The following is an 11,596-nucleotide window of genomic DNA, read 5'->3' as shown; positions in this document are numbered from 1 at the left end:
ATGGACGATGTTAACCTTTTGAACACTTCTAAAACAACTTCTGTGAATGCCAGTGATTTAAAGAAACACAAAAGTTTACACAAGAAGAAGAAACAGATTGACTGTGAAATATGTGGAAAATCATTTCATCATAAATCTTATCTTGTTGTTCACAAACGTAGACACACGGGGGAAAATCCCTTCCACTGTGAAATCTGTGGAAAATCATTTGCCATGAGTGGTACATTAACGAGGCACAAACGAATGCATACTGGGGAAAAATTTTATCATTGCGAAATCTGCGGAAAGTCATATTCAAAAAATATTCACCTTGTTGTCCACAAATGCAGCCACACGGGAGAAAAACCGTTCCACTGTGAAGAATGTGGAAGATCCTTTGTCACTAACAGTTCCTTAACAAAGCATAAAAGGACACACACCGGAGATAAACCTTTCCACTGTGAAATATGTGGAAAAACATTTGCTCGGAATTTCAGGCTTGTTATCCACAGACGTACTCACACTGGGGAAAAGCCCTTCCACTGTGAAATATGTGGAATGTCGTTTATTGAGAATAGTTCGTTAATACGGCATAAACGAATTCACACTGGAGAAAGACCTTTCCACTGTGAAGTGTGTGGGAAATCTTTCCCACAGAACGCACAGCTTGTAACTCACATACGTATTCACACTGGAGAGAAACCTTTCCACTGTGAAATATGTGAGAAAAGTTTTATCACAAATAGTAAATTAAAAGTTCACTTAAGATTTCACACTGGGGAAAAACTGTTTCACTGCGATATTTGTGGGAAAGGTTTTGTGCATCATTCTAAATATGTTGCCCATATGGGTATTCACACCGGAGAAAAACCTTTCTGTTGTGAAATATGTGCGAAATCTTTCACCGATAAGACACATCTAGTTGTTCACAAAAGAACACACACTGGAGAAAAACCCTTCCACTGTGAAGTATGTGGAAAATCATTTGCTACGAATACTCACCTTGTACTTCACAAGAAAATACACACAAGCGAAAAAGCTTTTATTTGTGAAAAATGTGGTAATTCATTCAATGAAAAGTCACATTATGTTGCTCACAAAAGAACACACAGTGGAGTAAAAGCATTCTATTGTGAGATATGTGGAAAATCCTTCTCAAGTCCATATAATGTTATAGTTCACACTCGTAGTCATACTGGAGAAAGGCCCTATCATTGTGAAACATGTGAGAAATCATTTATTTGTAAAAGTCATTTGAATAAGCATAAACAAATACACAGTGGAGAGAAGCCTTTTAATAATGAAACATGAGAAACCTTTCCCATGTAAACTTAACCTTAAAATACACCCACAGCAAAGAAACATATATGTCCAAGAGGAAAATACTGAGGGGATTTATTGAAAACCTTCTCTAGAAATAGAAGTAAAACAAACACAATAACGGGGGAAAAAACATGTAAAATCTTTCCTAATAATTTGTGATAAATTATTCCCATTTATTTGCAAATAAAAATTTCATTTCTGAAAATTCTTCGAAAATTCAAAATAAAATCATGTGGTACATAGATATATAAACATAAACATACAGATCTTTATAAACATGTTTCTGGTTGTTTATTTTTTTGTTGTCTGCAGGAAGAGGCATTGCTGATGACCTTTTCAAGCCCTCCAAAATTGGCAAGTCATATGAATCACAAAAGCTTCCTTTGTACGCTGGACAGTGGTTTTACAAGAGATGTGCCCCTGAGCAAATGTCTCCCACGTTTTGAATGTGAACGAGAGCCTCCTGTCTTTGTAAGCCTTGAGTTCTGTGACTACAAGTGAAGTTTATTAGTGCAGCTATGTGTGAACCACATGGAGGGTTTGGATCATGGAAATTTTGTTGTGGGCTGGATGTGAAATGACATGGCTAAAAGGATATTTGTATTCACCCGTCTAAACATTTTTTCTGATGGGTCAGGAGTGAAACGTATTGTTAGGGGTAAGTGGTATACTGAAGGCAGACTGGAAAGGCTTTGGGTAAAAGGAAATACAGGAGGATCAATTAATTATGATTTTATTCAACAAAATCCCCTCTCAGATTCACACACAATAATTGCAGCAGTCCTTCAGTTTTTCTAAGCCCTGTAAAAGAACTTGAAAGATGGGGCCTTCAACTAGGCCATTTGCAATACCTTTAAAGTGCGATGTGAGGTGATGAGAATAGCTCTTTTGTACCACATCACAGAGCCGTCACAATGAAGTGAAATTAAATAGAACCAATAAATTCCAGAGGGAAAGGAGACACACATCCGTATAAGAAGGATTAACAGAAGATTTGTTGATATGTAAACGTGTGCGTCATGTATGCAGAATAATTGACAGGCTGTCATGAGAACAAAATATATGTGTGTGTAGGCGGAGGTGTATGCCCGTGTTGAGTACGTTTAAGAATAGCAATGAGAAGAAGACAACGAAAGTGTCCATCAGCCATCGAAGTGAGAAGTTCGTAGACACAAGAAAGATGAGAATACCAGTTTGTAGTCAGTCATATACGGTAGTTGAAACACTGTATCAAGAAGGTGCGGTCATGATGCTGAGCCGCTTACAGCTACATGACATAGATCTGTCATTTTAATGAATTTTATTACCTTTTTCTGATGATATCTGAAAAGAAACAGCAATTCTAGCAAATCGTATAAACAACATAAAAATAAACAAGCTTTTGACGGTTTTATAGATATTTCAAAATTATGATGCTAGGTGTTTCCATTATTTTGTCCAACCCCTGCATTTTGAAGAGTTAATTCTTCGTTTCAGAAGCGCCACGTTAACTTTTAGTATTTGCAATTACTTACTGGTCCGGAATTTAAATCACACCCCCCCACCCTACATTTACCCGCAGATATTTAAATAAATAGTTATTTTTGTCAGGTGAAGTATTTTTGATCTAATATAGACTGAATATAACTGACAGAATAAACTGATATAAATGAAAGCTGTTTCAAAGCATATTAAATCGCGTTAGGGACATTCAACGCATGACACCGGTAACATTATTGAGGCGAAAGAAACATTATCAACGACCTGGCCATCTTTTGTGTATTTCTGGTAATTATATTAAGTGTTGTAATTAACCCATGTTAAGGCGATCGTCAATGTTTATATTCAACTTAAATCGATTGATTTGATGTAATTTGGTCGGTGTTCCATCACCTGGATAATTAAATATTTCATTTTCATCACAAACTACACTACGTCGTTAATTAGTTGTTCCTAACTTCACAGAATAGATTAAATAAATTTTAATCATTAAATAATGAGTAATTAGCTTTCCTGATTCTTCTTGACTTTTTAAGTAATATTTAAATCTAAAGCATGTGTTACTTGTATTGCCATCACATTTGTTGTTGGCTCTCCGTCGCTTACGACGTCGACGGTTCCAGTTGATCCGATCAACGGAACAGCCTGCTCGTGAAATTAACGTGCAAGCGGCTGAGCACTCCACAGACACGTGTACCCTTAACGTAGTTCTAGGGGATATTCAGTGTGACACAGTGTGACAAGGCTGACCCTTTGAATTACAGGTACAACAGAAACAAAGTTGTGGTGAAAGAGTACAGCAGGGTTCGCCACCATCCCCTGCCGGAACCTCGTGGAGCTTTAGGTGTTTTCGCTCAATAAACACTCACAACGCCCGGTCTGGGAATCGAAACCGCGAGTCCGCTGCCCTAACCACTGGGCCATTGCGCCTCCACTATGTTTATGTATAAACATGCATACACACGTATTTCTTCTGTTCATCTCTTTTATATTTCTTTCTTTACAGTTGTGCTGAATGTTCCGTTACAACCTGTCATACAAAATGTCCGATTCCACCAGAACCAGAACACTTGCTACCAGTCATTTATGGATGCTCTCTCTCTGTTTGTAGCCTACATAACGTCTATTAACTAAAATCCACAATATAGAATTTCTTTTTTATCTACAATATGTGTGCCACTCAGATATGCCTCAGCCAGTAACAAATACTCTAAGTGCTATGTAGAAAATGTATCTGCATTGCATATTTCCTACACATGTAAACAGAGTCCCATGAGATGGATATCATAAGACAAGAAACTGAACCATAATAGATTATAACCACAGGCATCAGTTTTCAAGAATTCCTCCAGAGTTAATATGGAGGATGGTAATCACTCAGACATTTCTAACACAAATGTTTCTGACAATATAGATTCTGTTAAACAGACATCTGATGCCGAGGAAGTTTTATCTCATAAAGAAAAGTCATCAAAAACAAATATTAATTGTGAAATTTGTGGAAAATCTTTTATGAATTCTAGTAATTTAAAAAAACACAAAAGATTACATTCTAGAGAAAAACAATTTCAATGTGAAATTTGTGGAAAATCATTGAATCAGAAGTCACATCTTGTTGTCCACGTCCGTAGCCACACTGGAGAAAGGCCCTATCACTGTGAAATATGTGGGAAAAAATTCGTTGATAACAGTACTTTAAAAACTCACAAACAAATACACACCGGAGAAAAATCTTTTGACTGTGAAATATGCGGAAAGTCGTACACTCGGAATTCTCGTCTCGTCATCCACAAACGTAGTCACACCGGAGAAAGACCTTTCCACTGTGAAATATGTGGAAAAACATTTGTTGATAATAGGTACTTAACAAGTCATGAAAGAATTCACACTGGAGAAAAACCATTCCAGTGTGAAATATGCGGGAAAGCTTTTAATCAGAATTCCAAACTTGTTAATCACATACGTATTCACACCGGAGAAAAACCTTATCACTGTGACACATGTGGCAAATCCTTTATTAATAATACTTATTTAACATGTCACAAAAGATTTCACACGGGGGAAAAACTGTTTCACTGTGACACATGTGGGAAATGCTTTGAGAATAACGCCAAACTTGTTATCCATGTACGCAGTCATACTGGAGAAAAACCATTCCGTTGTGAAATATGTGGAAAATCATTTGTTAAGAATTCTCATCTTGTAGTTCACAAAAGAGTTCACACTGGAGAAAAGCCCTTCCGTTGTGAAATTTGTGGAAAACCTTTCCCTGTCTATTTTAATTTGGTAGCTCATAAAAGGACGCACACTGGAGAAAAACCCTATAATTGCGACACATGTGGGAAATCCTATTTTAATAAATCACATCTTGTTGGTCACAAAAGAATTCACACAGGAGAAAAACCTTTCTTCTGTGATGTATGTGGGAAATCTTTTTTCTCTAGCAGTAATTTAAAAAGACACAAGATATTACACTCTGGAAAAAAAGCATTCCACTGTGAAATATGTGGAAAATCTCATGTCACCAATAGTGATTTAAAAAGACACAAAAGAAGACATGAAGGAGATAAAACATTTCACTGTGAAATTTGTGGAAAATCATTCTTCGATAATTCAGATCTTATAGTTCATATCCGTAGTCACACTGGAGAAAGACCTTATCGTTGTGATATCTGTGAGAAATCATTTATGTGTAAAAGCCACTTGAATAGACACAAACAAACACACAGGAGATGATAATCATCATCATCATCATCATGGCTAAACATTTGTTGTCCATGTTGGCATCGGTTGGCATGGTGACCAAAGCTCACCAGACTCCAGTATGCTTTGGCATGGTTTCTGTGGCTGGATGTCCTTCCTAATGCCAACCACTTTACCAGGTGTGCTGGATGCATTTACGTGGTGTCCCATAGGTGCTTTTATATGGCACCGCCACAAGTACTTTGCACGACCGGAAGGACCAGCCCTTAACACTTTTACTGCGGTGTATGGGTTTTCTTGAGTATGGCCAGGTGCCATGTATCTCAGTCTTTTGTCATCTCACCTGAAAGGTTCAGCTTCCTGAGTTCATTGTTCAGTATGTAATTTATGACAAAGTATTCACATTTATGTGCAAATAAAATTTTATCTGATCAAAATCTTACAAATTTTCAATTAAAATCGTTTGGGAAAATGAAAGATGAATTCAAAGTCAAAAATTGTTTTAAAGCTGGAAGGTAAGAAAATAATAAGATATGTTTTTGGGAAGCTGTTTCAGGTATTGGGTTTGAGAAAAACACAGTTTAAATTAATTATTGTGTCGGGTTTTATACGAAATTATATTTTCTAAAGGTGACTCTGTGTGTGTGTGTAAAAGAGGAGAGACAAAAATAAGTTTTCAAAATATTTGCTTTTTAGTTGCACATTTAGAATATCTAACACTCAAAACACTGAAATTAAAATCCAGTCTTAAGAAAATAGAAGAAAAAAAAAAGTTAGTTGTTGAAGAAAGCCCGACTTTTCTATTTTGAATTAATTACTTATTCGTTTCAGGCACGCCGAGTTAACTTTTCGTATTTCCCATTATTCCTCATATAAATTACGCGTTTCGGCACGTTCCCTCAGACGATCGCTGTGGTCGATGTAATCGATTTAACCAACCCCCGAAACTGCTGGCCTCGTGCCAAAATTTGAATTCAGTATATTTATTTAGCGATGTAACTATGATTTACCATCAGCTTGAAGGGTGTATTAAATTATGTTAGGGACACTGGTACGATCATTGAAACAAGAGAACAATTACCAACGACTGGACCACCTTCGTGTATTTCAGGTAATTTAATTATATTAAGTGGTGTAATTAACTCATGTTAAGGTGAACGAAGATGTTTATATTCAACTTAAATCGATTGATGTGATGAAATAGGGTCGGTGTTTCGCGATTAAATATTTTATTTTCATCACAAACTATGTTACATCATTAATTGGAGAGCGGAAATATGTTTTAATAAAACCCATTTGAGACAAACTGTTTTGGGATGTGTAGCCAAAAAGAACCTGTTAAAACTGAAATTGATGGGTGCATGTAAAAAATAATGTATAAAATGTAGTAAAACTATTCTATTTCTATTTAACACAATAGATGTTGTATAATTTTATATTATATCTACTGAAAGACGATCTCTGGTCATTACACTTCGAAACGTTTGTTTCATCGGGTGGATGGATCGGCCTGAAAGTCCTTCCAGCTTGTATATATCACTTGGGCCAATCAGTCGGCCCGGGTGTCTCAAGAGGGTTAATCATCAACTAACTCTCTTGGCATTTTAGAGGATATTTATATCTAAAGTACTAATTATTCATATTAACATTGTAAACTTTTATACTATGTATACTTAACAAACCGGATTTAGACTTCATACACGCAGAAAGATACACAGACATCTCGAAACACCGTTTTTAATCTGCGCAGACACAGTTTATTAGCACAGTGCTCGAATGGTATAAATCGTTAAAAAAATTGTACAAGGCATGTCTACTAAATACAAGATTAAGTTTTTAAATGCATCAAATGACATCAGTTTCTAGAAATAAACCTGTAAAGAAATCACAGTATCTTTTACAGTCGTATATTTCCTCTCTTTACAGTTATGCTGAATGTTCCAGTACAACGTATGACACAAAAATACTGATTCCACCAGAATATCTTCATGCAAACCAGCCTCCCCTCTCCATGCCACCGATGTTATCCAAAGGAAAGGCAAAGACCGATATATCTACATTGCATATCTTTTCCACCTGTAGACAAAGTCCCATGCTTTTCATAAAAGAAGAAACTGAACTATAATAGATTATAACCACAGTCGTTAGAACTTCTCCAGAGTTAATATGGAGGACAGTAATCAGTCAGACACTTCTAACACAACTGTTTCTGACAGTATAGATACAGGTAAACGTTTAACAGGTGAAGCATCTACTAAACAAAGATCATTAGAGAAAAATTTTGATTGTAAGGTATGTGGGAAAACTTTTGTGAATTCCAGTAATTTGCGAATCCACAAAAATTTACATACTGGGGAAAAACCGTTTGAATGTGAGATTTGTGGAAAATTATTTAACCAGAGGAATCATCTTGCTGTCCACAAACGTAGTCACACTGGGGAAAGACCCTTCCGCTGTGAAATATGTGGAAAATCAGTTGTCAATAGTAATTCCTTAAAAAGTCACAAAAGAATCCATACGGGAGAAAAGCCTTATCATTGCGAAATGTGTGGTAAATCATTTAATGAGAGATCGAACCTTGTTAAACACATAAATATTCACACTGGAGCAAAAGTGCACCATTGTGAAATATGTGGGAAATCTTTTATGAATTCCAGTAATCTAAAAACACATGAAAAGTTACATACAGGAGAGAAACCATATCACTGTGAGATATGCGGTAAATCATTTATTCAAAAGTCTCACCTTGTTCTTCATAATCGTAGTGGCCACACTGGGGAAAAACCTTTCCATTGTGATATATGTGGGAAATCGTTTGTTGTTTATAGTTATCTAACCAATCATAAACGGATTCACAGGGGAAAAGTACAGTTCCAATGTGAAATATGTGGAAAATCTTTCATGACTAACTTACAGCTCACTACCCATGTACAAACTCACACCGGAGAAAAATCATATCATTGTGAAATTTGTAAGAAATCGTTCATCCAGAAATGTCAACTTATAGTTCATAAAAGGATACACACTGGCGAAAAACCTTTTGAGTGTGATGTATGTGGAAAATCATTTTCTGTGAATCTTTATCTTAAAGCTCATAAACGAAGACACACCGGAGAAAAACCATTCCACTGTGAAATCTGTGGAAAATCCTTTTTTGATAATTCACATCTTGTCAGTCACAAAAGAGTACACACCGGAGAAAAACCATTCCATTGTGATATTTGTGGAAAATATTTTTACACTAGCAGTAATTTAGCAAGACACAAGTTACTACATATGGGGAAAAAAGCATTCCGCTGTGAAATATGTGGAAAAACTTATGTGAATAATAGTGATTTAAAAAGACACAAGAGAAGACATGAGGGAGATAAGACTTTTCACTGTGAAATTTGTGGAAAATCATTCTTTGATAATTCTAACCTTATAGTTCATGTCCGTACCCATACTGGAGAAAGACCTTATCAGTGTGAAATCTGTGAGAAAGCATTTATTTGTAAAAGTGATGTAAATAAACACAAACGAACACACAGTAAAGGGAAGCCTTTGGACTGTGAAACATGAGAAAACCTCGTGTAAATCTAAGGTCACAGAGTACCAACATGTCTACATTGGAGAATATTTATGGTGAAATATGTTGGGATTATTTCTCATGTTACAATCCAGAAATTTCATTTGACAAGAAGCCGTTATACAAAAACGTCTATAAACTGGTTGGTGAATACTGAGTGGAGAAAATAAAACTATTATTGTTAAATACATTGGAAGCCATCTCTTTGGTGTTATTTGTAATAACGGTTTCTTATAGAGTCACAGTCTCATTAAACATGATTATAAAATCATGAGGATGTGAAGAAGTAAATAATTACACAGATATTTTTTTTTAAATTGGACTTTCTGGAAAGTACAAATTATCTTTTTCGAAAGTAATTCACTACATAAAAACACTATTTCTAACAAAATAGTCTCTGTAGAAACCTGAAGACATTGGCTCTCACATCTTGATTTGTGACAGTAGCCATATGATTTCACTTATGTAGAAGTCTTCAGATTTGGTGGATATTTTCATGTCTTCAATCCTGTACTAGGTTATGACGACTTCAAAGCTTGGGAGTTGGTTGCTTAACAACACATCATCATCATTTTAGCATCCAATTTACTATGTTTAAGACAGAATTTACTGGGGAAGATTTTCTATGGTTGGATGCTCTTCCTGCCCCCAACCATCACCTGTTTACAAGCAAAATAATATTTCTACTATGGCCAGAAGACTGTAAATGCACAACCTCCCTTGAGATGGGGACGATCATATACAACCACACAGCCATGGCTGTGTGGTAAGAAGCTTACTTCCTAACCACATAGTTCCAGGTTCAGTCCCACTGTGTGGCACCTTGTGCAAATTCTACTATAGCCTTGGGTCGACCAAAGCCTTGTGAGTGGATTTGGTTGAAGGAAACTGAAAGAAGCCCATCGTACATATAATATATATATATATTTAAATTTTTATGTCTTTGTGCCGGGGTTTGTCCCCCCACATCACTTATCAATTGTCCCTATGACCTAGCAGTTCGTCAAAAGAGACTGATAGAATAAGTATTAGGCTTACAAAGAATAAGTCCAGAAAATTTAGTAACAGTAATAAACAGTTAATCCTTATCTAATACAAGCCGAAGTTAAATTCACCATTCAATAGTTACAGCCTAAAGGGAGATAATTCAGAAATATTTGAAAGTTAACGTAAGATCGTAATCATGTAAAGTAAATATAACAAATAAGCCAGAATCCTTGTCCGGTACCAGATCCATCCCAAAATCTAATCAGTTCATGCCAGTTACGAGGCCCAACGTCCCTGAAAGTCTCATTCGAATCTATCAAGCGGTTCTTGAGATATATTGTCCACGGACAAACAAACAAACAGACACGGCTGCAAAGAATACCTCCACCTTTGTTAAGACAGAGGTAATAATAATGAAATTATTGTATACAGTGCTCTGGTACACCACTTTGAAGAATCGATCCCAGTGCTGGAGTGAATTTGTTCATTTAAAACCCTTCACAGTGGTGCTCCAGCGTAGCCACAGTCAAATTACTGAAACAAGTAAAAGAATTACTGAAAAAAGTATAAGAAAATTATCATCACTTAGCGTTCCTTTTCCATGCCGGCATGGGTTAGACGGTTTGATGGTAATTGGTAGGACAGAAAACTGTAACAGGCTCCAGTCTGATTTTAGCTTGGCTTCTATGGCTGGATGCCCTTCCTAACACCAACCACTCCAAGAGTGTAGTGGGTGCCTTTTATGCGGTTGTCCTCTTCCTAATGCAAAAAAAAAAAAATACAAAAGATAAATAAATAAAAATGTGCCAGCAGGCGGTTACAGAAGTTAAACCCGTACCCCATCAGATAGTGGCTGAGTGCTCCAATCATTAACCTAATAAACGCCCCCCACATCACCCATCGATGTATGCGTGGTCACAAATGCACGAATATACTGTAGTATTATAGATATAAATATATAGGTACATAGAAGGTCACCGAGTATAAATTTATTAGACACGTGAACATAGCAGGCGTTTAAAACAAACAAACAAAAAAACTGAAGACAGAAATTAAAAAGCAGATTTGGAAAAAAATGTTACATTTTAAAATCATTATTGCATTTATAGTACTTTAAGTTAAGGAATCTAGTTTTGCATTTTTGGTAAAGTTTTCAGAATCCCATGACATTTAGCAGTTGTGTTTTTGTATTCTAAGTAAGAATTTTCGGAGAAAAACGTATTTGAAACATCGCTTCTTTAGAAACGAAAGTACGTTTCGTTGATTATGGTTCCACGTAATTATTTTTTGTTTTCACAATGTTTTCTTTTGTTTTAGTTTGAAATACGGAACTGGAACTGTTACCTGCATCAATAAAATATTCAAGAGATCGGCATGAATTTATTATTTATTTTTTATTGACTATGCGTTTAAATATATGTATGTAGGTATATATATATATATATATATATATATATATATATATATATATATATATATATATATATACCAAATTGATGTATGCGTAGGACTACAGGATTATACTATCAAATGTCATTCTCTTTTCGGAGAGTAGGG

The 11,596-nt window shown here is 35.7% G+C and overlaps 3 protein-coding genes across 3 annotated transcripts; all 3 read left to right on the top strand.

The window, feature by feature from the left end:
• On the top strand, window positions 1-5,921 carry LOC106882777 (uncharacterized). The gene is made up of 2 exons (XM_089343526.1): window positions 1-3,069; window positions 3,788-5,921. The coding sequence occupies exon 1, from the start codon at window positions 1-3 to the stop codon at window positions 1,288-1,290; it is 1,290 nt and encodes a 429-aa protein (XP_089199652.1). The 3' UTR covers window positions 1,291-3,069; window positions 3,788-5,921.
• On the top strand, window positions 4,141-5,921 carry LOC128251000 (uncharacterized). The gene has a single exon (XM_052977247.2). It carries the CDS (start codon window positions 4,141-4,143, stop codon window positions 5,515-5,517), a length of 1,377 nt encoding a protein of 458 aa, XP_052833207.1. The 3' UTR covers window positions 5,518-5,921.
• Window positions 5,922-7,648: 1,727 nt separating this feature from the next.
• LOC128250975 (uncharacterized) lies at window positions 7,649-9,248 on the top strand. Its single transcript, XM_089343520.1, has one exon. The coding sequence runs from the start codon at window positions 7,651-7,653 to the stop codon at window positions 9,043-9,045; it is 1,395 nt and encodes a 464-aa protein (XP_089199646.1). The 5' UTR covers window positions 7,649-7,650; the 3' UTR covers window positions 9,046-9,248.
• The last annotated feature ends 2,348 nt before the right edge of the window (window positions 9,249-11,596 follow it).

Source organism: Octopus bimaculoides, chromosome 27 (assembly GCF_046866305.1).
Source record: "Octopus bimaculoides isolate indiv1 chromosome 27, ASM4686630v1, whole genome shotgun sequence".
In the NCBI taxonomy this organism is placed as follows: Eukaryota; Metazoa; Mollusca; class Cephalopoda; order Octopoda; family Octopodidae; genus Octopus; species Octopus bimaculoides.
This window is presented reverse-complemented; position numbering and strand designations above follow the sequence as displayed.